This window comes from Halichoerus grypus, chromosome 9 (genome assembly GCF_964656455.1).
Source record: "Halichoerus grypus chromosome 9, mHalGry1.hap1.1, whole genome shotgun sequence".
In the NCBI taxonomy this organism is placed as follows: Eukaryota; Metazoa; Chordata; class Mammalia; order Carnivora; family Phocidae; genus Halichoerus; species Halichoerus grypus.
The window spans coordinates 9,998,855-10,026,741 of record NC_135720.1 but is presented as its reverse complement, the minus strand read 5'-3'; the positions used below and the strand labels follow the sequence as shown (position 1 = coordinate 10,026,741).

Sequence of the window (27,887 nt, the reverse complement as noted above, 5' to 3'; positions counted from 1 at the left end):
CCCTTTGCCCCCAAAGAACCCCCAAGCCCCACCATCTCGATAGATTTGTCAAATCTGTATGTCTCTGAAGGAGTTCCCACTTCTGATTTTCATCCTGCTGAGAATGAGGTCAGTTTATACATCGGCGCGCTTCCTGATTGAGGGTGGGCATTCCCAGACTTGAACTAGGCCTTCTCTGCATGCTGCAGAGGACAGATGCCCCGAGCCAGAAGAGACCCACAGGGCTTACCAACACAAGTGCCAGTCGTGGGATGGCAATGTTCCAGTCTTGTTCCCATTCCTGTGATCTGCCTGGGATTGCGGTGCCCAAGTACGTTGCTCCAGGAGGGAGAGGCCGGGCCCTCAGGCCCAGCGTGCACAGCGACCAGCACAGGAGGCAGGAACAGGTGGTGGTTAAGGGTTCGGGTTAACTCCTGGATTCCAGTGCCAACTTCTCCATCTGCACTTTCTCATCTGTAAAATGGGCATAATAGCATCAACCTCACCAGGTTGCCTGAGAAGTAAATGACAACATTCATGTGGAGTACTTAGCACAGTGCCTGGCAGGGACTCACGGAGATAAAAGTGGATAAAAGTGTGAGAAGGAGGAGGAGGTGAAGTGAGCCTGCCAGGCTGCTTTCCAGAAACAACCAATCCTGGGACACAGCAGCAAAGCTATTTTAACTTGGGTCTTACCAAAAGTTTAGAGCAGCATGAATTATTTAGTGTCTAAGAATTACATGAGAATCATAAAGGCCAGGTAACAATACGTACCACTCAAACAGTCATCATTTAAAAAAAAAAAAAAAAAGATACCTCATAGGGCAAGATTTTTCTAATTTGGGCGGTAAAAAAAAAAATCCCATTTCATACATTTAAAAACATTTAACTTAATTTAGAGGTAACAAATTAGGAGTTTTAAATTTCAGTTGCGTATTTACATCTATTTTTTTCACATGAGTCTCAAGACACTCTTGGAGAAGGAAATGGGGATTATTATTTCCCTTCTCCTGACCAAGCTGAGATGCAGCCCATCCAGGGCCCAGGACCACTGTCTGGAAAATGCAGAATTTTCTGGTACCCTGCTGCCTGGACTGAGGGTATGATCTTTCTCTATCTCTGGATGCCACTCTTGAGGGCCTATATGAGAGCCCGACTTTTAGGAGATTTTTAACTTCTTAACGTTTCAAACGTTGTATTCCTTTCTCTGGCAGCCTTCAAACACGACTTCTGCAAATTTTTTTCCCTTAATATTTCAGTGGAGGGGCACCTGGGTGGCTCAGTCGGTTAAGCGTCTGCCTTCGGCTCAGGTCAGGGTCCCAGGGTTCTGGGATCGAGCCCCGCATCAGGCTCCCTGCTCAGCGGGGGGCCTGCTTCTCCCTCTTCCTCTGCCCCTGCTTGTGTTCCCTCTCTCATGGTCTCTCTCTGTCAAATAAAGTCTTTTAAAAAAATTAAAAAAATATATATTTAAGTGGATTGTCCTGTCCTTGTACAATTTTGATACTGCTCCTGTTTTCCTTGTGTTTAGGGTCTTTTTCATATTTCATTCCTCCCCCTTATCTTCCTTCAGTCAGGGGAGAGACACAGTCTCCGCTCAGAGCCTGCAGCTCCTGATGGGCAGCGCCTCATCTCTCCTGGTGATTCCCTCGTCTATAAAGTGTGGGCATAGCACCTACTCTGGGGCTGTCGTCAACGATAAATGACAAAGATGAAATAGTCATAATAATATGTAATGACGTAATAGGCAGTGGGCGAACGGTACCTTTAATCATCATTAATAATATCGTGCTCATTATTATTTTGAGTTTTGGGCTAACAAAATAAGACCGTAATTCCTTTTTTTCAAATTTTATTTTATTATGTTAGTCACCATACAATACATCATTAGTTTTTGATGTGGTGATCCACGATTCATTGTTTTCGTATAACACCCAGTGCTCCATGCAGTATGTGCCCTCCTTAATATCCATCACCGGGCTAACCCATCCCCCCACCCCTCTCCCCTCTAAAACCCTCAGTTTGTTTCTCAGAGTCCATAGTCTCTCATGGTTCGTCTCCCCCTCCGATTTCCCCCCCTTCATTTTTCCCTTCCTTCTCCTAACATCCTCCATGCTTTTTGTTATGTTCCACAAATAAGTGAAACCATATGATAATTGACTTTCTCTGCTTGACTTACTTCACTTAGCATCATCTCCTCCAGTCCCATCCATGTTGATGTAAAAGTTGGGTGTTCATCCTTTCTGATGGCTGAGTAATAGTCCATTGTATATATGAACCACATCTTCTTTATCCATTCATCTGTTGAAGGGCATCTCGGCTCTTTCCACAGTTTGGCTATTGCGGATGTTGCTGCTATGAACACTGGGGTGCATATGGCCCTTCTTTTCACTACATCTGTGTCTTTGGGGTAAATACCCAGGAGTGCAATTGCTGGGTCATAAGGTAGCTCTATTTTTAATTTTTTAAGGCACCTCCCCACTTTTTTTCCAAAGTGGCTGTACCAACTTGCATTCCCACCAACAGTGTAAGAGGATTCCCCTTTCTCCACAACCTCTCCAACATTTGTTGTTTCTTTCCCTGTCCATTTTTGCCATTCTAACTGATGTAAGGTGGTATCTCAATGTGGTTTTGATTTGAATTTCCCTGATGGCTAATGATGATGAACATTTTTTCATGTGTCTGTTAGCCATTTGTATGTCCTCTTCAGAGAAGTGTCTGTTCATGTCTTCTGCCCATTTTTTGACTTGATTATTTATTTTTTGGGTGTTGAGTATGAGAAGTTCTTTATAGATCTTGGATACCAGCCCTTTATCTGTAGTGTCATTTGCAAATATCTCCCATTCTGTGGGTTGCCTCTTTGTTTTTGTTGACTGTTTCCTTTGCTGTGCAGAAGCTTTTTATCTTGACAAAGTCCCAAAAGTTCATTTTTGCTTTTGTTTCACTTGCCTTTGGAGATGTATCTTGAAAGAAGTTGCTGTGGCCGATGTGAAAGAGGTTACTGCCTATGTTCTCCTCTAGGATTTTGATGGATTCCTGCCTCACATTGAGGTCTTTCATCCATTTTGAGTTTATCTTTGTGTGTGGTGTTAGAGAATGGTCGAGTTTCATTCTTTTGTATATAACTGTCCAATTTTTCCATCACCATTTATTGCATATTTTTTCCTGCTTTATCGAAGATTATTTGACCATAGAGGTGAGGGTCCATATCTGGGCTCTCTATTCTTTTCCATTGGTCTATGTGTCTGTTTTTGTGCCAATACCATGCTGTCTTGGTGATCACTGCGTAATTCCTTTTTCTAAAGTACGTTCCCACTGGTCATTTTAATGGGACCTTCTTCCCCCACTTAGGATCTCAGGGCAGGTGACTTTTTGAAGTTGGTTGGCATCCTACACCATAGCGTCTGGGTCTCCCAGTGGCGTCCTCTGGAGCTTTTAATAAACCCACCCCTGCCTCCCCCTATTAGTGGGAGAGGCCAGAGGCCACTTCTCGCCATGAGCTGACTCACACTAACTGTCCAGTCGATGCTTTTAGCCTCTGGTCAACAGTTGCCACCCTTCAGCCTTCTCTGAGCACGTTCAAATTTCACGGACCCCTGCCTTTTCCTCGGGTTGGCTCACCCGAAATCTTCTTTCACCAGCATTTTCAGTGTCTGCACCTGGCAACCAGCGATCACTCGAAAACCTACCAAAAGCAATTAAAGGCGTCTCTTCCTTCGCTTGGTGCATGTGTGTTGAGTGTCTGCCAGGTTATTCAGGCAGCTAGAAATGGTTTTTCACTGCAAGCTCACCTGGGGAAGGAAGGGAGAACGAATCCACAGATCATAACAGGGCGGCATCAGGTTTATCAGCACCCAGCCCTGCCCCTGTGCCGTCCCCCTCCCGTCAGGCTCTGTTCCTGTGGGCAGCAAGGCTGAGCCCGGATCCACAACAGCACAGGGAATAGCTCCTGGTGCTTAAACTCTCCAGAAATGCAGCGGCGTAGGGACCACTCCCTTCTGGCAGGGTCCAAACTTCAGAATCAAGGGATGTGGCAGCAACTCCAAAGCGTTTTCTTAAAGACTCTCCCACCACACCTCCCACCCCCACCCGCACCCCCACCCCCAGGACAGGACACTACATTTAATTTTTCCCTCCAGGAAATACACAAACTGACCTCTAACGATCGCTGTTCGAAATGTCTCAGGTGGTGTGGATGCATGCAACTAGCTTTACCGGCTGTTGGGTTCCCCTCTCCTCCCCCAGATTTTCTCCCTCCCAGGCAATTCCTGCTTCGCTCAGGTCCACGGGGGCACGTCGTGTGCAGCTGTGGCCACTTCCTCTTGTCCCAGCTCCGCCTGTGCCCAACTCTTGTCTGCTCCTTTCCCGGGAAACTGAGTAACAGAAGCCTCCCCGTTCAGAACAACCCCTGGTGCCCCCCCCACCCCAGCTTCCTCCACTCCGAGTGAGGGCACGTGTGTTCAGAGCAGAGCCATGCAGGACGGGGTGAGCACCCCTTGTCCTGCTTTTATCCTTGACCCGTAAAGGGAGGGTGTTGTACGCTTGCCAACACTGCTGAGAGAGAACAGACTGAGTTAGAGGCTAAATTAGGTTTTCTCTGTGAGGAGTTCATTCCTTGAGTCCGCGGAATAGTTGGAGTCTGAAAATAAAGCACCCCATCAAATAAGATGAGGAGCACCTTGAAGCCGCGGAGTGTTGTTGTTGTTATTGTTGTTGTTCTCCTTCCTAGCGCTTGACACAGCACTGGGCACTTGGAAAACACTCAGTAAAGGCAGTGTGCCTCTCATGGCCAGGAGTCCCGGAGGTAGAGGGAGCAGGCTTCGTCCCAGCCTTGCTACTCGCTAACTGAGTGATGTTGGGCAACACGCGTGCTGGCATGGATGTCCTTTTGGTAGTATGAGGGTTTATTCAGTCATTTGACAAATATTTATTAAAGCTTAGAGTAGCGTTGGCAAACACAAATAAAAAATGAATGATTTTGGAGATAAGTGAGGGTAGAGCTGATAGGACCTGTTGAAGGCGGCACACGGCCATTTTCGCATCACTGGTGTATGGTTGGCAGTTGAATGTTGGGATGAAGAGAGACTTCCCAGTGGTAGAGAATCCATGGAGAGGAGAAGAGGCCCAGGCTGAGCCCTGGGTGCAGCCCACCGCCAGAAGTCAGGCAGAGAGGGAAACTGAGGAAGGGGATGGGAGGAGGGCACCAGGTAAGGCTGCTGAAAGACAGAGATGCCCACCGATGCTTTTAGGCTCATTTACCACCATGGGTTCAGCAAACACAAAGAAGAACATGAAAAACATTCAACAAGAGAATTTCTTGGGGAGCCTACATTTCAGTGAGACTTTTGTAAGCCTACAATAAGTTTTCAGTAGTAAGACAAGTTTCCAAATGGAAACTTGTTCTCAGCTCAAGACTGCCGGAGAGCCAGGCATTCACACCATTCCTGAGATGTCACTGGTTTCGCAGGAAGCCTCCGAGGTGCCATGAGCAGGGGTCTCATGCTCCTCACCTTCCCCAGCTGCTCTGCTCCCTCAGGAAGACCAGAGTCACAGTTGAGCTAAAATTTTCTAAGCTGAAAACAAAACAACCTCCTGCCCCCCTAGCCATGGTCTACAGGGGGCTGCAAAGACCCTTGTGCTTCGATGGGGCGTGTCCACGATGTTGGTTACACCTCCCAAGCCCTGGTGTCCTCTGTGCTGATAAACCACTTTCACTTGAGGAAGAGGCTCAGTCTACGACATATTTGGGATTTGGAGATCGGCTTTCACAGCTGGAATCAGAAGTTCCAACCTAACGTGTCCTTTTGTGCCCCCAGTCTCCACTTCCCATTCCCATGTGGGATACTCATGGATCAAGAAAAAGAGGCTTCTCAAAATGACAGGCTCAAAGTCTTGGGAAAATCTGGTTGGTTCAGATTTTTTTCCTCTTTTTGCGCTTCTTTGTGTAGACCAGTGACTTGGGAGAAATGAGGTGGTTCGGCACAGGAGTGCCCTTTTCAAGAAGCAAGCTTGCAGGACACCTAAAATGGGAAACGAGTGACTTATGACAGGTGACCAGAAAGAAAGGGCACTCTACCTTGCCTGGCTTTGGACTGGTTTACTTACACAGTCACACCTCCCATGGGCCTCTCTGTGTGTTTTTAAAGCATATCGGTATTTAAAAGATGAAAACTGGGTAGAAGATAAGCTTGGGAAAGACCCTGAGTAAAAAGCTAAGTCACCCCCCCCACCCCGGTGTTTTTGGCCCCACGGGCGGCAGGCGGTCTGATCAGGGTGAGTGTGTTAGTAGGGCGCTCTGCATAGTCCTTCTGGATGGAAGATCAGCTGAGCAGTAGAGAAAAGAGAAGCACTTGGCCATGACTTGCAAGGGGAGGGACAAATCGCAATGGCATTACAGACTGTGAAATCCCCGCAGTGAGAAGACGTGGGTTTATGCACGGGCTTCCGGGGGAGACAGGGTAAGAGTGCCCAGTGCCGGCCCTTGGGTGTCCGCAGGGCACGAGGCCAGTGTATGCAGGGGGGCCTGGCCCCAGCGCCTGGCTCCGCTGCTCCTGAGCAGTCTCCCCTCTCTCTCGGACTCAGTTTGCTCCTCTAGAAAATAGGGCAACATCATTTTCCTCCTAGAAATGGCTGAAGGCCAGAGGTATTATTAAGGTATGCGACTTCTCTTGACAAACTACAAAACACTGTGTACTTTTAAAAATGCTCTCCCAGACATTATTTAACCCCACGACAAGTCTATAAGAGCATCTTCGTTTTACAGGTAACTTAGCTGAGAACTGCAGACTAAAAAACCCAGTTTGTTACATTGGACATGAAGATCACAGTTCAATTTTTAAAATATCGATTTTCCTACAACTATTGAAGTAGTGGAGACATTCCTTGGGACACCATTGTTACGGGATGGGAGAACAAGGGATGATCCCTCTGTCCTGGCACCCCTGTGACCTCTGTCTGACTACTCACACACTCACACACACACACACACACACACGCACGCATGCAAGACGAAAGACAGTTCTGTGAATCTCAGAGGCTTTGACAAAAGAGGGAAATCTTTACTTTTCTCATTGTAATGAGAATTTGAGTTCCCATTTCTTTAAGTTGCTGTTTGAGAAGAAGGTGTGTCCCTCATTTTTTCAAAACAGCTAAGTTCGTTGAAAGAATGATTCTGTTCTTGAAACGTCTTCATGTTAAGCATTTCTCTGAGTGGTGCATTTGGAAACACGCTAGGATGTGATTTTGTGATACAGTTTGACCATGAACAGCACAGGCCCGGACTACGTGGGGCCGCTGATACGTGGGTAGTCCTCCGTAGACAGCACAGTGCTGTGAACTTATTTTCTTTTCCTTATGATTTTCTTCATAACATTTTCTTTGCTCTAGCTTACTTTATTGCCAGAGTAGAGTATATAATACATATAATGTATAAACTGTGTGTTACTCGACTGTGTTCGTGATCGGCGAGGCTTCCAAGCGACAGATGGCTATCAGTAGTTACGTTTCGGGGGAGTCAAAGTTAGATGGGGTTTTCAGCTGTGGGGAGGTCGGCACCCCAGCCCCTGCACCCGTTCAAGGGTCAACTGTGTTGTCAGAGTATTGGGGAGCAGGGAGGGGCTCCCTCAAGTAAAAAAACATTCTATTAACTGATTTCCGTTTTTTTTTTTTTCTGCCTCTCATTTCAGAACGGTTTGATCACCACTGTCCCTGGGTAGGCAACTGTGTGGGGAAAAGAAACTACAGATTTTTTTATATGTTTATTTTATCTCTGTCTTTTCTGACAGTCTTTATATTTGCATTCGTTATCACCCACGTCATTCTTCGTAAGTATGCTGGCGAAATCAGATTACGTATGTAACCATTTGCCTGCCTTTGGTTTTCTGATTTAATTTTGAGTTAATATTTTGATCATTTCGGGCTTTCTCTTTCTTCTCTTTTCCCTCTTCTTGTTCCTCTCCTCACTTCCAGCCTGCCCCCTTCGTGTACTCCCCTTTCTCCCTCCCTGTCATCCCTCCCTCTCTTTCCTCCCTCCCTGCCCTCCCTCTCTGTCACCCCCGCAACCTCCTTCTCTGCCCTTCTCCCTGCCTTCCACCCCCTTGTTCCTTCGACTCCCCATTTCTCATCCTTCCAGCCACAGCAGCCAGATCACCCCAGATCAGGCTCTCTTTCACTTGCCCCTGTTCCAACCTCAGTGACCTCAGTTTCTCTTTGGCTAAGGGATCCCCTGGAAGAATCATTCCCACATTTTGCACAAAGGATAATGTGCTGCAATGATAACCATCAAACAGTAGTTTTGTTTTGCTTTTAACATGATACTGGCTTATGTAAGAACAGTCACCATCTCTAGAAAACAATGTCTGGGGATAAAGACACACACACACACATTAAAGATATACAATCGAAAAGATTTCCAATCATCTGCTAAACATTAGTAAATCCCTGGCATATGAAGGAAGCAACTTTATTAAAAATGAGATTTGGACATTAAGGATTTTAACATGTATTTGCCTAAGCAAATGACATTTTTCATTTCCCATTCTGAAGGTCATAACTTTGAATTTCTTTTTTTCTCTTGGTTATCCACTTTCCAGCAACAGGGAATGATCAGAAGGAAGTGAATTGGCTTTGAACTATAAACTTACGCCTTTAAATGTCCATTCCAGTGCCATTAGCAACATTAAAGCCCAGCAGGGCCTCTTGTCCACATTCTAGAAGCACAACCGCCCATTAGCAATTGCGGAGCTCCCTTCTGCAATGTTTCTGGCAGCATCTGAACACGGCCTCACTTTCTCCCCGTGAGGCAGCGCTGAAACCACAGATGATGTGCTAAGGCTGGAGTTACTCTCTGCCTCTCTTTTGGGGGGCTGGGGGGGCCTGGGGCAAGGAGGCGGTATGGAGAATTTCCCATAGATATATTGGTCAAATTTAGATATTAAGTGGAATCTCCCAAATTTTCATGGCATTTTAAAACTTAGGTCCCTTCTTTTTGGCTGAAATCATGCCAACGTGACGCAAGCTTGGAATCTATGCTTGAAATTCAAACTCTGTGCGATCCCAAGAAGAAGATGACTGTTCGTTAGGGGCCCTTTCCACACTCCCCGTGGCCCTGCAGAGGCACCTCTTCCCTCTAATCTCAGAGTTGAAAAATGGCGAAAAAGCAGCCAGGGTCCCCTCTGCGTATTAATAGGCAAAAGAATCAGAAACGAGAAGAAATAAACACCGAGATTGCAGCACATTTAGGACATTAAAAAATAGTATTTAAACGTGACATTTTTAGATCATCTTTAGCAACTTCAGAATGCTTTCCTGTATGTATTATCGAAGTGTATTTATGGCCTTGCCGCTGCATCCTGGACATCAAGGGCCGGTTTTGGCTTGCACACCCGCACACGTGAGCTCTGGGAACACACACACAGACACACACGCTCACTGTGAAGCCAGCCGCTGCCACCACAGTTGGATGATGTACACTTCACTTTTATCTCCCCTAAAGTTTTACTCACCCCAGTTCCAGCAAAATCGAGTTTGCTGTAGTTTATGCTAATATATTGTTAATCTCATCTTCCACAAAGAAAAGCGTTCAGAATTTATCTGCTTGCAAATTACCCGAATATGTTGAACAAAAGCAAATAAGGATTTTCCTCTCCCCTTGTTCTGCACACCCCCACAACCCCCACTAAACAGCCCCCACCTACCCCCCCGACTTGGTTTGGCACTCAATGCTCTCAGGAAGGGCAGGTTTTTACATGGCTCCCGTGATCCCCTAAGATTCTGATAACATTGGCCAAAGCTGTTTGAGAGCAGCTGGAGAACTGTCACCTGAGTTCTCCCTGCCAGGTAACAGGCTCCAGGGAGTTTGGGGGGCCATGACAGGAAGGGGGACTGGGGCAGAATCCTGTTGTAGCAAAGATTCTGAGGAACCTGACAGCTGGAACTCCTTATCAAGAATGGAAAGTTTGGGAAAGCGAACCAGTTTAGGTTCAGTAGGGAAAAAGAAGTCATTTCTTTTAGTGTCCTCATTTTGCCTCAAGAGTGTGTTTGCTCTAAGATCTGCCCCAGCCCACTTGCTGGTTTTGCCCCCTGACCTAGCAGAGGAGGAAGAGAAAGCCTTAAGCTTCCCTTATTCATTTTCCCACCCTTTGGCATCCTAGTGCCGGGCATATCCTTGTGCCTCAATGGTGGCCAGTGGGGGAGACAGCACAGAGGGAATGGGACCTTGAGGACAAATGCTCAGCCTTTACATGGCCGGACCCGGTTCCCACTTACACAGAAGGGTCTGGGACCCTGCTTCTAACTGCCCTGTCTGGCCACAGCAGCCCAGAACGCCGAATCCATCCCCCCTGTTCCTCCCGTTGCTGCTCCAGGCCAGATTACATCCCCCAAACACACAGCTTCACACCGCACGGCAGGAACCCCCCAGGATGGGAGCACCAGCATTCCCTCCACATGGGCTTTTATGTTTAAAAACCATGATGTCAACACATAAAAGAAAAATTGCTTCTTGTCAGATGCATCTTTACTCAAGCCCCTAAAGAATTTTTTTTTTTTTTTTGCACAAACAATTCGCTCCTAAAGTAGTGAGTAATAAACTCCAACTTTATGAGTTTGTTTACTCTGGGTGCAGATAAATACGTCTTTTATACGTAGCCTAGTTTATAGGATGTCCTAGGTCAACAGTTAACAAACTTTGGAAAAACAGTCTTTCATAAGCGAAGAGGAAAAAATAGCATACAGTATTCTGTTTTCCTATTAAAATGAGGAAAACAAAGGAGTAATCAGAACTATAATTTATGGGAAAGTATGCAGACATCCATCTGCTTTTATTGAAAAAATATCCTGCAGATGTTGGGTCTAATTATGAATCTGCCATTTTCTTGTTGAATAACTTTAGTGGAATCTCAATCCCTGATCAGCAAACTGGGAGCCGTAGCACAACAAAATATAATTATTTAATTGATCTTTAGACACCTATTATTCTTATGTAGATGAGGGAGCTTTCAGCATGAGGGCTGTTTCTCTGGAGGTGAATGTTTGAATACTAACTTTTGGTTTCATTCCCACAGGTTCACAACAGACAGGATTCCTAAACGCACTTAAGGACAGTCCTGCAAGATATCCTTTGGGGTTGCCCTGTTTTCCACAATGCTAACGTGTTAAGTATTGGACTGACCTTCTACTCAACTACCCCTTCCTCCGTGCCTTGGCTTTTCTTCTCCGAAATCATATTCTCCCTTCATTCCATCCAAAAAACCCCCTATGTTTATGCGCATGAGTAGTAATGTCTGAATGCTTGAACCTGGACGTGACTCGTTTAGCCATATTTAAGTTGAAGTGCTCTTTAGCTAGAAAGCCAAGTGTGAATTCTTGTTCACCCTAGAAACCTGCATTGATCCGTGTTAAATCAGATTGGTTTGGGGAGAAGGAGGGCTTGCAAGGTCCAGTGGACTTCATTTTGATGAGCAGGTGGTCCCTACAGAGTATTTATCTTTGCCCCAGTGTGGGTGGCCTTATCACTGTGAGGTCTCCTGATGGGAATCATCTGACCCCCTCTGTAGATTCCTTCTGGGAGTGCCATTAGGCACACCTTCAGGCAGTCCAGATAACCTGTATTATTTCCAGGAACAGAATACCTTTTCATGATCTTCAATGGACTAACTTAACAATGGTCAATCTCAAATTCTTTGGATTAATCCCATCCTGCCAAACAGTTTATATGGGCATGTGCCATAGAATTTTGAACTTCTTGAAAGAAAAATGTTCACCCATGATGTGCTTGAATGGGCTCCCCACCTCAGCTGTCCCCCTAGGTTTCACGTTCATTAGTGTAGGGTGGGCCCACTGGACCCACTGACCTGGCTCCATCTGGGACCGGCTCTCTTTCTTCTTCATATAACCAAGTAGGCTGGACTAGAACTTCTCATTACTCCCGAAAGCTTCATCTTGTGGTAGAGAATTCTTAAACAATGAATGAAGAACTTTGCTAAGATATACATATCATTTATATCATTTAGTTATAAAGATAAGCCGGCTCGTGTCCCTAGGAGCGTGTGTGTGTGTGTGTGTGTGTGTGTGTGTGTGTGTGTGGTGTTATTAAGATATTTGAAAACAAATGTGGTCCTGTATATATTTTCGTTCTATAAAGTATCTCCATTTTGGTGCTTCTGTGTTTATAGCACAGAATGTTGGTCGAAAGTACAGATTCTTTAGTCAACTGATCTCCTAAAAAGGGGAGAGGGACATATGGAAGATACACAGAGGGGACTTGAAGAATATATTTTACAGGGATGTCCTGTCTTCTATGAAGGAATCTAGGAGGCAAGAGTTGGCTAGAAGTTATCCAGAAGGAAAGGTGGTCCTGAGAACGAAATTGTCAATGTCCGTGGCTGCTAAGAACAGGTCCCATGGGAAGTGCCATTCTTCGTCCCTCTCCCCAGTGCTGTCAGCACTGACACCCTCCGCCATCATTTCCTCTGTGCCCTTCTATTTTCAGGACATGTTGCTTGGGCACATCTTACAGTGAAGCCTTGTCATTTCTTCCCAGAAGAAGAGGCTCGTCTGTCTTTCAGGAAATTGGTTACATCATGAAAACATGCTGGTCATGGGAAGTTTTATAAATGCACATTAGAACCGGAACTGAGGTCTGGGCTGCGAGCTGGCATGCTTTCTGAAGCCTCAGGAGGGTTGCAGCCTAAGCCACCGCCCCTCCTCTGTCCCTGGCACCTGTGACTTCCCAGACAGCGTATGTCTGTACAGGATGCCCATGGAGCTTTTCAGACAATGGACGGGCATCCGTGACAGGGACTCCTCTCCGTGGGGAGGGGAGGCGAAAGCCTGACCTGAGACCTGGGGGATCTCAGCGGCTCCATTCCCTGGGACAGCAGGCTCCCCCCCTGTTCCCTGGGGCTCACATCCGTGCCACCTGTGGGCACAGCACTCCTTGTGCATGGGTCTTCCGGGTATCTATCCCAGACCTCCCAACTCATGGATCTTACCGGATCACAAGGAAGGACCAGGTAGTGAGTTCTGGATTCCTGCTTACCCTCACAATTTTAGGAGGTCTGAAGTCATTTCTTTCAACCCTTTTGTGTCTCAAGTTTTTGACCTGCAAGAGTCAGCCATTCCGTACTTGACATGCTAGGGTGACAAAGTCAATTATATGGAATATAAGTGAGAACATCCAGCACCAAAGCATCGTTTATGTGCATGACAAGAGTGATTTTGAAGAAGGTTCTTTTTGTGGCAAGATGTGCAACGGACGGTCTCTGCCAGAGCATTCTCTTCGAGCACACACGTCTGCTCATTCTCATGATTTGGCTGTGCTCATGGTGTGTATAATCAAGAGCATTGTGTTCCCCAGGAAGGGGAACAGACCAATGTTGCTGGTAGAATGAGTGGCCTGCTGACTTTGCTGGAGAAACCGTTCAGGTGGAAAGGAGAGGAGAGAGAGAAATGCTCTTACCAGGTTCCGAGCAATTTATAGCTTATTTTCCCTTGAAATAGCATTCTCAGGTAGAGGTAAAGAGTCTTTGCTATGGCCCAGATTTGAAAACGCACAAGAATCTCAGCCACTGGCTTTCCAAATGGTGTTGCCGTAGGTAGGTGCTGAGGTTTGTTCTCTTTGTGGGTGTCACCCAGGCATGTCCTCCACGCTGAGGAGCTTGGCAGCCACATGACCCCGTCAGAGCCAGTGGCGACCACAGCCCGCTCTGTAAGTGCATGAGGCCAGCATGCGCCTGGCTGTATTTTGGAGGCTTCAAGCAACATAAATTCATTGCCGTGCAGTTCTATAGGTCGGAAGTCCAGCAGGCTTGGCTCATTTCTGCTCTGGGACCCACAGCGCTGAAATCAACATATCACCAGCCTAGACTCTTATCCAGAAGCTCCAGGGAGAACCCTCTCTTGGGCTCATTTGGGGGGTTGACCATGTCCGTGGAATGTAGGACGAAGGCCCCTTTCTTTGTTCCGTTCCCTGACTCGTGACTTCCTTGCTCTTCAGAGCGAGCAACAGCGGGTCAGGTCCCTCCCACACTTTGAAGCTCTCCTGCCTCTCTCCCGCCCATCTCTCTGACCTCAGCCAGAAAGGCTCGCTGCTTCTGAAGAGTGGCCGCAACCTGAAAATTCAGGATAATCTGCCCATCTCAAGGTCTTGACCTTCAGTCTGCAACTCCCTTTTGCCATGTAGGTAATGGAGTCACAGCTGCCAAGGATTAGGACATCTTTGGGGAGGCTACCATCCTGTCAGCCCCACAGGCCTTTGGGGAGGAAGTACCCTGGAATCAGGCACTTAAGTGCAGGTGGATTTGAGAGGATTTCTTTCTGGACCCATCCATGAAGCTCTGTAGTGGTCCGGCTCGCTTCTGAGTCTATGTCTGCCCTCCCTTCCTTTGCTGCCCTTTGTGTCACTCTAGGAGAGAGAGGGTGGGAGACAAAAGTTGTGATGGGTTAGAATCTATGTATACACACATATGTGTGGTGTGCGTGTGTGTCTACGTGGGTATCCTCTCCTGAGGCCGGATTTTGTGGCACCTCTTGATCCACTGTAAAAAGGTGACCTAGAGCTGAAGCCAGAACATCCCAGGGCAGCTACCACAGCTGACGTAAAGACTGTCTGATGTTTTCCCAGAGAAAATCGGGGACCAAGAGCAGGACCCCGGGGGAATGTGAGGGCACAACAGGCCAGTGGGGAAGAGACAGGCAGGGAGATGACAGGAGCCATCTTAGCAGCTGTCCCAACCTGCATCTTCTTTACTCTTTCTGGAAGCAGTGGAGAAGTTCGGGAACATCAGACTTACCCATACCAAAAAGTGAGGTGCTGGGTTTTTTAATTACAAAGAACATAAACTGTTGGATGTGCCACTGAACACCCCCCCCCCCCAATCGGTACGACTTACCTACAGGCTCTTTGTGCTGACGGAGTCTTCTCTGTTTTAAATACTTGCTTTGGAGAAGAATCCCTCCTTCTATCCAGTGAATCTGTTAAGAAGTGCTGAGGTCTGATGATTTATCATGAATTGGTATTCCAGGAGAGAAAGTATGCCTTAGGTTCTATGAGGTTGTGATGTGTTTTTGAAAAAATATTAAGTTCTGGTTATGAGTGATAATGTATGTGTGGTAAGTCAGGCTGGATCCTATTCAGATACCTGTTCAGTATTTCTGGCTCCTGCCTTTCCTGTGGACACCTGTGTGGCTTTGGAAGTGGCGTGGGGACAGCCAGGCCATGCGGGTGAGGGGCCGTTTTCAGCTCACAGAGAAAGGTGTGCTCACCACTGGGGCAGCTCGGAAACAGCATGGCCTGGGGCAGCAGTGACCAGGGGTGGTCACAGGGACCAGGGGTGGTCCGAAAGACAGTGGGTCGTGCCTGCCGGTGTGGGAGGAGGTTCTAGCCTCAGATCATGTTCGTACCTCCAAGCTCCCTTCCATCGCTGAGGCCCTGGGAGTTTGGGAGTCTCTTAGGGGGTGGTCGATTTCTGATGGATGGGACGGATCTGTGACATTTCACACTCATGGAAACTTCCCTGGCTGCTGGCCCTGCTGCCCCAGCTTGTCCTCTCCAGCCCTGCAGTCTGCATAGAGCGAGAGTCTGTCCTGCACCAAATTCTTAAAACAAGAGGTTTTCTGGGGAGTTGCCTGAGCACAGGACCGGAGTCCCGTGCGGCTCTGCACGCGACCCGGCCGAGTGTTCTCGGGCAAGAAAATAACTCAAATTTAAAATTTTTCAGTGGCCTCCAATCTGATCTCCTGACCATGACATCAGAATATCCTGATGAGAAATCACGGCACGGGCAAAGGTTTTTCTCTCAGTGGATTTACTTCAAAAGATCTAACGAAGAGCCATGTCGCTGATGAAATGAGAGAAATGAGAAACACAGGGCTAATTAACAACGAACCGAGACACCTTATCAGAGATACTGACACGAATGAGGGAAACACCGACCCCCCGAAGCTTTTGACCGGGCCCACGTGACAGCAGCAAGCCCGCAGGAGAAAGGAATCCCCGGCTCCCTTAGTAAGTGCCGTGGACCGGATGGCGTCTAGTTTGAGTGCGACAGAGCCCTGGGCGGAGGAGGAGGAGGAAGAGGAGGACGGGGAGGGCAGAGGCCCCTCCCCAGCCCGCACCGCGGCCCGGCCCCATGGGGAGAGAGGGCACGATGCCGATGCCACCGTGGCCTCAGAGCCCCGGGCCTGCCCTCCCTCTGACTCCCTCCCTACCTCCCAGTGCCTGCTACTGTGGCCTGGAGCCGTTTCCTCCCTCTCATCTCGGCATCAGAGAAGGAGAGGCAGTGGTGGCTGGGTGCTCTGAACCCCTGGCCTTCTCGAGGGAGAGATGAAAGGAGAGTATTCTCTACAAAGGATGGCACTGTGCCTTCCGTCCCCACAGTCAGGCAGGCTCCAGCGGCGGAGGTCCCCTTGGCATCTGTTTCTTTCAAGATCATTTGACTGAACAAAATCTGCCAGGGTTAAAGCAGAGAAGTATCCACCACCCCCCACCCCCCCACCAGACCTTCGAAACACGTTCTACCAAAGAAGGCCGAGCAGCGTGGGTGGGCAGGGTGAATCATTCTTCAACTCGGCGCGCATCTGTTGAAGCCAAGATCTGGTGGATGACACTGATTTCTAAAAAGCAGAATGAGTCTTAAGTGGCATCAGAAATCAGAGAGAGCTTGAGGTGGGGGTGGGGGTCCAGAAGGGCATCATGCAGGGAAATCAGGAAAGCCTTTGGCGGGTGACGTTTGCACTGGGCTTGGAAAGATGAGGGAAGTGCTAGCAGCGGACATGGAGGGGAAAGGTCCCAAGCAGGGCCGAGAGCCTGAGCAAAGCCTGGGCGAACACAGCATGTGTCAGGGAAGAGCAGATCACCTGCAGGGCCAGACCTGGGTTTGTGTTCATTCATTCCCTCAGCAAGGTTTACGGGGTGCTCCCAGTGAGCGGGCCCTCTGTCCTAATGGTGTAAGCACACAGATGCACTTAGGACGCGCGGTGGGCGTAGCGGAAGGGAGCTGTGATAGCTAAGCCCCGGTTGCGGGGTGGGGGTCAGGAGCGACTGCTCCCAGGAAGACAAGGGCCCCGACAGCATTGTATAGCCGTGAAGGCGTGGGACCGCCCTCCTCCCCTGGACTCTGGGAAACCAGCTTAAATTTTTGGCAGGTGAATGACTTCATCAGAGCTGGGTTTTGTTGTTGTTGTGTTCTTAAGAATACTCATCTTGCAGCAGGGAACACAAGGAGGGAGGAAGGAGATGGCTGGAGGGGAAAGGCCCCCAAAATTGAAATGAGTGACGAGGGGCCAGCTCAACTGGCAGCTGGACAATCAGATCAGCTCTGCTGGGAGGGGACAGGAGCGGGGGTCAGAGCCAGTCCTGAGGGTTCAGCCCTGGGTGTCCAGGGGAAAGAGAGCACAGCAGAAAAGGGAGACAGCCAGCACTGGTTTCGGGAGAAACGAGTCCTATTAGAAGTCTGTTTACAAGCAGAACCTAAGAGATGACCCCCTGGGAACCGCCACATGAGGCTAGAGTCATTCCAGGATACTCTGTAGTTCCTTGCATGAAATATGGGAAGAGGAAGAAGTCATGAGCCTGCGGTGACAATGCTCCAGCCTCGTAGGAAATGGGACCCAGCACACAGTGCCCCGGGAGCCACGTGGCCACGCCTCGGGCTCACCGGCTTCCAGGTTCTGCGAGGTGGAACCCCCCAGGGACAGGACCCCAGGGCGGGCGGCGTCATTTGAGGAGGAGCCGGAGAGGGGAAGAAGCCCTGTGATCAACAATCGGTGCAATGAAACGGCATTAACATCCAATTAAAAGGATTACAGTCATTTTTAATCATGACTTATTGTTCGGCACTCCCAAACGAAGAGTTTTCAGTGGTTGGTAAATCAAATCGTAATTGATTCTATGTGGGTGGAGGCTTTTGACAGAAAGCCTTTTTATCCCCAATTTGCATTCATTTCGAGGCACCCACTGTCTGAAACGCACCGATGGCCTAATGGGCATGGTTCTGTTCTAATGGAATCTGGTAGAAGGCTTGGAGTTGGCTCAGTGCCCTCAGGAAGGAGGGACACCGTACTGCCAATTGCAAAATTAATGAAGGCAGCGTAGGCCTTTGTAAACTCGGCTTTCAGGATGGACCTTTCTGTCCCAATATCTGTGGATCCTCAGAGGGACCCCAGAAAATAGGTAGGACAGGTGTCTTTAGGTCCCTTACAGCTGGGCCTGCACTGAAGGGTCACATGACCCCAATTTCTGCTCAGCAGTGTTGCCAGGACTAGAGTCTGGATCTCCCCACCACCAGCCCCTCACTCCACGCAGGGAGTGGAGATGCTTTTCCAGTGCCCCTGACAGTCTGACTGGGGGAGTCCCGCGAAGAATAAGCATCAGGTTACATCTCACGAGGTCACAAAGCAGGGGAGGATGGTGTTGGGTTTCTTAAATCACCCAAGTACGACAAGAACATACTCTGACTGTAAAAGATTTCAAAGAGTCAGAAACCTAAGAGTTAAAAAAAGGAGCACTGCTCTTGACGGTTCACAGGAATCCTTGTCGGGTTTTGTGGGTCTTTCCAGATGGTATTCCAGGAGTCCATACATATACCAATATACCGTGGCAGGGAAAGTTTCTACCGAAAAGGGATCATACTCTTTGCATTGCTCAACAGTTTGATTTTTAAATATTTCCTGGAGATACCTTCCATGTCAACATATGGATCTACCTCATTTTTTTCAACTGCTTTATAGAATTTCAGAATGCAGATGAACCATAGTGTATGCTTCTGTTGATGCGTATTTAGATTTCTTAATTTTTTTTTTTTTTACTGCTTAAAAAATGAGGCAGTGGATGTTCTTGCCTGTATCTCTTTGTGCACAAGTGTTAGTGTTTCTCCAGGACTGATAATAGCCACCTTGTGCTGATTTTCCTGTTTGTTGACTTTTTTTTCATTACCACAATGTGCTAGTCCATACTCTGTCCATTTTGTATTGGGGTGTTTGTTCTTTTCCTATTAACATATTCTTTATTCTCAATAATAACTATTTAATATCTCTTGCCAATATTTTTCTCCCAACCTGTCACTTACCTTTTAACTCTACTTTTTCAATACAAAAAAAAAAAAAAAAATGCTTAACTTTTTAATGAAATCAGTCTATAAATCTTATAATCATGACTCCTAGATTTTGTGCCTTATATCCATGCCCCCAAAATTGTAAGAATATTTCCTTTATTTTCCTCTAATACTTTAAGATTTTATTTTTTCAGTCTGAGAAAAGTAATTTCTCTGTAATCTAAGTGTGTGTGTGTGCTAAAGTTCTCACTATTTTTCCCGATGTTTAGTGAAGTGTCCCAGTACTGTTCACTATTCTGTTCTGGCCGTTCTCAAACTTTTTGGTCTCAGGACTCTTTTTCACTCTTAAAAATTATTGAGGCCCCAAAGAGCTGTTGTTTATGTAGATTATATTTATTTCTAGAGGTCACATTGAAACTATGGCTGAGAAATTTTTAAAACACAAAATGCACCAGCACTCATCCTAGTCTGATGAGAGTAAGGACATGAGTCTTGCATCCTGCAGCTTCCAGAGGAAACCCCGAAAGAGAGAATAGCATCGAGACTGATAAATAATGTTTTGGCATCAGTAGGAAAATAGTCCTGACCTGGGGTTTCCCTGAAAGGATCTTGGGGACCCTAAGGGTGGCACGGGCCACACTTTGAGAACCACTAATGTATTCTTTCACCACCAATTTGAAGTGCCTTCTGTATTCCCACATGCCCACAGGTCTCTCTCAGACTCTGGGCTGGTGCTGTTCACACCTCGTTTTGTTTACTGAAAGTCTCCTCCCATCCCCCAACCTGCAGTTTTTTTCTTTTCAAGTTTTCTTACCCGTTCTTGCACATTTTCTCTTCCTGATGAGTTTTAGAGTCAGTTTGTCTGATTCCTCTTTTAAAACTCCACTTGGAATTTTGACGGGAATTACAGTGACTTCATAGATTAGTTTGGGAGAATGTGCACCTTTATTTCCTGGTATTAAAGAATGTAGGACAGAAGGATTTCAGAGACTGAAAGATGATGGTCACATGATCCAGAGTGAAGGGTCTCCATGACTTCCCAAAGTGTCTGTCACGCGAATCACTGGGACGTGAAGAGTCCCCACCCCAGACACAGCAATGGTGCTCGGGTGATGGGGGCATGAGCTGTATTTTCCCATCTCTAAGGATTATAAGGTCATCCAATGGATGAGGAAAATATGCTGACAAATTCCTGAACCTAAATATCTGCAAGCATTAAATGCTGATGTAGACCCTGAATCTAGAGAAGAAAGGGAAATATCACTCATGTCCGCTCTTCCATTGAAACTCTTCCTGTAAGGGTGCCCCACTGATTTTACTGTAATTTTTAAGGGAGAAAAAGAAGAGATTATTAAGAACATTCATTTCTTACATTTTAAACATCAGAACCCAGGACAGAGACCTGAAGCAGATTAAAATTCATGAGGTCTCTGGCTGCAGAGAAGTGCCCCTCAACACCATATGCCGCCCAGAGCCTCGTGTGCTCAGTGCTCAGGAAGGAAAGGGCCCCGGGCAGAGCCTGGACTTGGCATTCCCCAGCCATTCTGGAATCCAGGGGATTTGGGTCAGTGAGGAAACACACATGAAATACAGACTTTTTAAACTATTACCTGGATTTGGCGCTTGGCAGAAAACACCATCACCAGCCTGATCGTTGGAGAATGGAAAGATGGCTGGTGACATACTAAGAAAGACAAAGACTGTGGGACTGATGGGTCAGGTTCCGTATCGCAGGGGGCCTTGCTGCTGTAAGTGACAGCCAGTCCTGTGAAATGCCATCGCATGGGGCCTTGGGAAGGGTTCTTTCTGTCCTAGAAGTCTAGAGACCAAGTTCTAGTCCTGTTCTATCATGAACTGCTGTGTGAGCTTTTAAAAGTGGCTTGACCCCTCTGGGCCTCAGCTTCCTACCTGTAAAATTAAGGGATTAAAATAAATCAGGACCTCTTAACTTGAGGTCCATGTGTATCTGTGGAGAGGTACCAGGGGAGTTTCCAAAACTCCTGAAATTATAAGAAAAAAAAAGTGTGTGTGCCTATTTTTCTGAGAAAAGAGTGGGGACCAAGAAAGATTAAAAATCTTTGGTTCCATGGTCTCTCACCTTTTGTGATTTTCCAAATACTGAGATGCCCTCACCATGCTGTCCAATGCTCTGCCCCTGTGTCTGCAAGGGATTCTCGCCTTGCTTGCCTCTCATGGGCAGACAGAGCCATACTCCCTTAGAGCAGGGAGTGAATGCCTCCCGCCCTCCCCTGTGCTCAGTGCAGAGGGCTGGCTGCACAGAAAGGCACAGAGCAGGTGCTCCCGGGATGGCGCAGGAACCCAATGGAGAGGTGTCTGCCCATTAGCATTTTTCAGGCTTTTGCATTCCCACAGTCATCTAGTGAGTACCTCGATGTGCAACATCCTGGGCTAGGAGCTACAGGGAATTGCAGGCACACACACCCCCCCCCCACCGGCCACACAAGGGGCTCCCTGTGTTACTGGGGGCTGGAGGGAGACAGAGACTGGCTGTGGTAACTTCTGTCATTTGGAACCATCTCTGAGGCAGTAAACATCCAACTCTTATTAAATGGCTCTCAGTGGAATTGGCACATTTTTTCCTCATTTCCCCTTTTAAAAATCTCAGTAAATACGTTTTGACACATTTAAGAGAAGTTTTTTTTTAAGATTTTACTTATTTATTCATGAGAGGCAGAGGAAGAGGGAGAAGCAGGCTCCCGGTGGAGCAGGGAGCCTGATGCGGGACTCGATCCCAGGACCCCGGGATCACAACCTGAGCCGAAGGCAGACGTTTAACCTACTGAGCCACCCAGGTACCCAAGAGAAATTTATATGGATCTTATTATGGCATAGATATTTTCAACATCTGGCTATTGAGTCAGTGAGAAGATGTGTTCAAATATTTGTCCCCCTGCCTGAGAGTGAAGTTGAAGGGGAGTGGTCTACTCAAGCTGCCGTAGGGTCACAAATCCGTGACAAAGACCGTCCCCGTCTCCCCCAGCAGGATGCGGTCAGCCTAGAGCCACCTGGTCCTCAGCAGGAATAGGAAAGGAACCAGCCCGTGGCTTTTCTGTTCTACTGGCCCAGCCACACTTCCAGGGGTCCATCCCCAGCTCTGCTATTTCTCAAGCAAAGTACTGAACTGCTCTCTGCCTCAGTTTCCCTATTGGGTAATTGGGGATCCCACTTCTCACCAGGTCACTGAGGATCAAGTGAGTTAATCCATGTGAGGCCTCCGGAGTACCACCTGATGCATAGCCAGAAACACCAGCCACGAGTTGTTATGAATGACGATGATCACTCCCTAAGACACACAGTGCGGGGCGTCCGCCATGAGGGGCAAGCGCAAGGGGGCTGTGTCTTGCATCCTGCCTTGTATTCATGTCATTTTGACCCGGCTGTGAGCTAAGCATACAACTGCAGTCTGCTATTTATAAAATGTCTCTAAATCTCGTAAGATATCAATACAGGAAACTGCAAGCTTAGTTTTGGAGCTATAAGCCTTTAAAGTTCTATGTCCACTGGTAACAAGCCTCCTTTGAGGGGTGATCATTTTAAGTGGCGTTGCAAATGGGGCGGCAACCAGGACATGGGTAGCAGCCCCTTTAAATGCTGGGATCCTCCCGCACTTCAGCACGCCGGTTTTAGATGGTTTACACTTTAGCATTTGTGTATATTCTGACATCACCATCATTCTACCCGGATGGCATACTTTTGGCGACACCTCAGTATTCCTGAGATAGAAGTTCAGCTCTTCAGCAAATAAGTCCTTTGCTTTCATTCTTTATTCTCCTTTCTACCCTGACCATTTCTTGTTTCCATTTCATGTGTCCCCTCCTCCCTGACCTTTCTAGCTCTTGTCTTTTCCTTCCAGCTGTGCAAGTTCATTGCTAGTGTCACCTGCCTTAATGCAACCCACTTTTCCTTGACTCACTTTTCCTACTGCTTACCTCCATCATTTTCCCTGGACTCCACTTCACCTCTGCCTTCAAACCCCACGTGGTTTGCTTCCCCAGTCTGTCCAGGGCGGGGCGGGGATGATCGGAGGAGGGGCATCTCTGAGCTGTCACCTGTGAGAAGGCTGCTGAGAAATGAGACCATCTTTGCTACACGGGCTGCCACCCGTGTGTCCCCAGGGGCACCTGAAGCCTCCCCTCATCACCATTTGCCCCATCCGGACAACCCTGGGAGAAATGAAAGGGGGTGCCCAGGCTGGTGGCAGCCCTGGGATGGGGTCTGCTTCTCTGCATCTCTGTCTTACCCCACAAATCCTCCCTACATGTCCGTACTTACCTGCTTTTCCAAAATACTGCCTTAGTTTTCCCCTTCTCAAGCTACTTACTCCTCCCTTTCATCTGCCTCCTGCCTGCCTCCGTAAGGAATGGACAGGGCTTGCTGGGGGCGCCGTATGTTGGCATCTCGAAGACTCTGGGTGCTCTGGGCTATTTTCATCTGGGCTAGCTGGCAGAAGAGCATTCGTCTCCTCTTCAGATGTCCATCTAGTGAAAGGGTGGTGCTTTTCTGAGTGCTTGTAGTTTCTAGAAGTTTAAACCTTAGAAGAGTAAAGCATTTTTCTACTTCTCCAAGAGCAGAGCCAGTGGTTTATGCTGATGCTGAAAGTCAGTCAACGGGCAGGAGCCCATTCATTTCTCCTATTTTGTATGCCACCCCACATGCCCGGATGATGGTATTTGTTAATAATGACATGGCAGATTATGACACTGCACTGAATACTGTACTCATTTCTCTGGCCTAAAGATGAATTATATCCAATCCTGAAAAAAAAATCAGTGGTGATGTATTACAGCATGATCTATGGCTTCTATCCTTGGGAGCATTAAGAAAGCATGAGAATTTGTTTTCTGCAGCCTGTAACTTATCGATGGGGGATGCATGGTGTATATTTAAACTCCCAGACCTATGATGGATATTTTTTTCTCTCTGCGAAACATCTATATCTTGTAAATAGAATTTTATAAACATTTGTGGAACAGAAAAATTCTCTAGTCCTTTCAAATTGCCACACTCTGGGTTCATTTATCTCATCTGTTGAAGAATACCACACTTTCTCTCCTCTGGTTATAGCACATCTTGTGGAACTCTGGACTCCCCATCACTCAATGTCTGGTGAGCATCCACATTTTCTAGTTACCCATCGACTAGCTGAAAATAGCCTTAGTTGTCGGCGTGGGCTAAGGGGCTGGAAAAAATTCCCCTTAAGTAAAAATACCCCTCACCCTGATGCCACTCTGAGAAATGGTCCCCTTCAGAAGCCCACTCATAGGTAGGGGGTGGGCAGCCACCATTGGGTGAAGGGACAATCAGGGAGAGAGAAAGCATGAAGGGAAGGCCTGCCCAGGCTTTCAGGTGCTGGTGGCCATCCTTGCGCACGACTATCAACTGTTGTTTTGTGACAGTTTACTCCTACCCTCGACACCAAGCTGGGGGAGAGACCTGTTGATACAACAGTTCACGGAGCCCACCGATGGTTCACTGAGCATGAAGGAGGGGAGGCTGGAGGAGAGAGGGGCGTTGTGCCGGCCCTGGAGGATCCCCCTCTGACTAGGGACGACCCTGACGTGAAGCGAGACAGACTCAAAGGCCTGAGGGAGTGTCTGTGGGTGTTTCCGTCCAAACCTCACGTCATCCCAGCCCCTCAGGCATCCTGAGCGCTCTCCCTGCCTTCCCTGTTCTGCTCCTTGACTCCAGGCCACCGTGCTGGAGGCCGTGGTGTGCTTCTTCTCCGTCTGGTCTATCGTCGGCCTCTCGGGTTTCCACACGTACCTGATCAGCTCCAACCAGACGACGAATGAAGACGTAAGTTCCTGGCGGGCCGGGGTGGTGGGTGTGGGCACCTGTGTCCAGAAATGGAGGGGGAAAGGACACAAGAGCTTGGGGGCCAAGGCCTTCCGCACATCCCATTCCAGATGTGAGCCTCTGGGAGCCAAGAATGTGCTGTGGAAGCATCTTCAGACGTCGGCCTCCATGATTCCCAGTTGGGGATCTCTGAATTGTCTTACTTTCTGAACACGCAGTCAGATACTGAGGTCAGCTAAGTGACACCCAATTCCAAAGGGAGGAGATTATCTTCTCTTCCTTTTCAGTAGTTTTGTGAGTCCCCTAAAGAGAGACCGTGGCCGGCTGACATCTCGGGGTGAACGAATGAATCCACCTCTCATGTTTAACACCTCCGTTTCATTTTTGGAGGAGACCGCCCCGACCCAGAGTTTTACTTTTTGTCCGGGATTACCTGTCTATACTTAATGTGGCCAGAGAGGAGGTATAAAAACAGGAATCATAATGTTGGAAATGTTCCTCATCGACCTGGTCCTCTTTGCTCTGAATATTTAGATTCTGACAAAAGTCTCTGTCAGTACAGCGATTAAATATCTCAGATTCAGTCAGATTGCCTTAAAGCCTTGATGAGATACATGAGTTAAGAGAACTTATATTTGGTAACTGTGGATATTCGAATCTGTGAAATTATTTTGGCGACATTGTGAGGCCAAATGCAGACAGGCTGTAAGTTGGCGGTTGGGGGAGCCATGTTAACTCTCAGCTATCGTTCATTTAATTACTGTTGAGCATGCCAACTGGGAGTCTGAAACAAACCACGGGTTTGTATGAGTTGACCTTCTGGAACCATGTAATAGAAACAAGAGATTATTTTCCCCAAAGAATGTTACTTTCTCTCTAATCTGACCTGCCTTTTGGGGATATTTCCAAGTTTGGGGTAAATACCAGTGTTCCTGGAGAAAGTGTCTCAGTTTCTCCTGGTGAAGAAGTGAATAAAGATGATTTGCATTCTTTGTGGGCTTCTCACGCTCCCTTTCACCTAAACGATGGCATTGGTGTTACTGATTCTCTTTTTCTTTCAGATTAAAGGATCTTGGTCAAATAAAAGAGGCAAAGAAAATTACAATCCCTACAGCTACGGGAATATCTTCACAAATTGCTGTGTTGCCCTGTGTGGGCCCATCTCTCCAAGGTGAGATTCGGAGAGTGTCATGCTCTTTATCAGACCTCGAGAAAGCCAACAACTTAGCTGTGGCAGCACAGCCCTCATGAGGTGGAGACCCGGCCACAAAACCCACTGTGAGATTTGATTACACCCTCTGGATGACCACAGGGCCAGTGGTCGGCTTTGGGCCGTGGAGACGCGGCCCCGGTGCAATAGAGATCTGGCTCTGTTTATGGTGCTGTTCCTGCCATCTTTTTGGTTCTTTCACCGAATTTGTGTCAAGGATGAGGAAAATCTCCTAAGGATTGAAATAGGGAAACTGAGGCACGTGATTCCCATTAATTATTGAGTCATCTTGAGCATCGGTGATGAACAGAGAGCTGCGGTTATCTTGGTAGGAGGGCCAGGATGCAATGTAGGAAGCAATTAGGAAACCTGTAGAAATGGGTGCTAAGAGCTGAGTTATATAGAATATACACGCTAAAATAGTTCAGGTGGAGAGATCAGCATGGGCTGAAGCAGTCCAGGCCGTGTGGATGGTAACACGACAGTGTGTGGTGGCAGAGTCACGGACGTTCATGAACAGTGTTAGATCTGCTCTAAGTGCTTTATATGTATCAGCTTTTAAAGATTTCATTTATTTAGAGAGAGAGAGAGAGAGTGTGTGCACCCAAGCAGGGGGAGGGGCTGAGGGAGAGAGAATCTGAAGCAGACTCTGCGCTGAGTGTGGCGCCCGATGTGGGGCTCAATCTCACAGCCCTGAGATCACGACCTGAGCTAAAATCAAGAGTCAGCCGCTCAACCAACTGAGCCATCCAGGCATCCCTATATGAATCAGCTTTTAAATCCTCGCTCTGTACCTAAGAGGTAGGTACCATTAGACCCCATTTTGTGGATGAGGAAGCTGGCACAGAGAGGTTCCATAACGTGCCCACGTTCACTGAGCTAGTAAATGCCACCTAGTCAGGACCCAAACCCAGGCCTCTGGCAACAGACCTAGCGCGTGTGTGGAATGGCGCGTGCTGTCCCCCAGGCAGACTACACAAGTACAGAATGCATTCAGCTCCTGATTATTTGTGAGTCGACTCTCAGGTAGAGCATTTCCAACAGATTCATCAAATAATCATCCAACATATTTATTAAGCACGTGTTCCAAGTGTCTAGAATGAGTTTCCAAAACATTGCTACTTCCTCCCTCTTGGCCTCTAAATGCATAAATGGACTCCACGAAAGCTGCGGGGATGGTCTCCGAGGCAGCCCCACTCTGCACTTGGACCTCCGTGGCCAGTCATCGCCAATGTGTACTCATGGAATGCAAACTTGATTTTATTATCAGCCTCACTGAATATCATCAGGGAAGTAAGAGTGCTGCCCTCCCCCCCAGAAACAAAATCCAAGCATACGTTCTGAGGCCAAGTATTAATGGGTTATGTTACTGGCACTACTGGGTACTTAGAAATTGATTGTTTTCTAGTTTGGGCCTAGAAAGTTGGGAGCCTACTGTGCCACTCTCCTCCCAAACTGGGGCCCCTCAGGAGCCCCCTGGCCTGTTCCTCAGAGGCCTCTTCTGAGGAGGGGCTGCAGGAAGGGACAGCCAAGGACTCTGAATGAAGGGCCGCCTTGGGCTGGGGAGTCACACATGCCTGGGAGGGTGTCAGCCTCTCTCCAAGAGAGCTCCAGACCCACCCAGAAATCCCTGTTGGGGCTCTTTAGGGGCCCAGAAAACCCCTCAGGAAATGCTTGGTTTTTTACAACTTGGCTTTGTTTCCTCCTACCATGTATTTACTTGTGGATCATGGAGTCAGGCCATGAAGCCCAGGCTAGGGGCCTCGGAGGAGCATAAGAGGACAATGGAACAGGCCTCCTTCCCCAAGTCTAAAATGCACATCTGAATCCAG

The 27,887-nt window shown here is 47.7% G+C and overlaps 1 protein-coding gene across 2 annotated transcripts in view; it reads left to right on the top strand.

Annotated features, from left to right (window-relative positions):
- The window catches only part of ZDHHC14 (zDHHC palmitoyltransferase 14), a 265,569-nt gene that overhangs the window by 220,735 nt on the left and 16,947 nt on the right, over window positions 1-27,887 (top strand). For both annotated transcript variants that reach the window (XM_078054521.1, XM_078054520.1), the window contains exons 4-7: window positions 7,662-7,799; window positions 11,040-11,083; window positions 24,738-24,845; window positions 25,907-26,016. In XM_078054521.1, coding sequence (XP_077910647.1) covers window positions 7,662-7,799; window positions 11,040-11,083; window positions 24,738-24,845; window positions 25,907-26,016 — 400 coding nt within the window. The remainder of the gene's footprint in view (window positions 1-7,661; window positions 7,800-11,039; window positions 11,084-24,737; window positions 24,846-25,906; window positions 26,017-27,887) is intronic.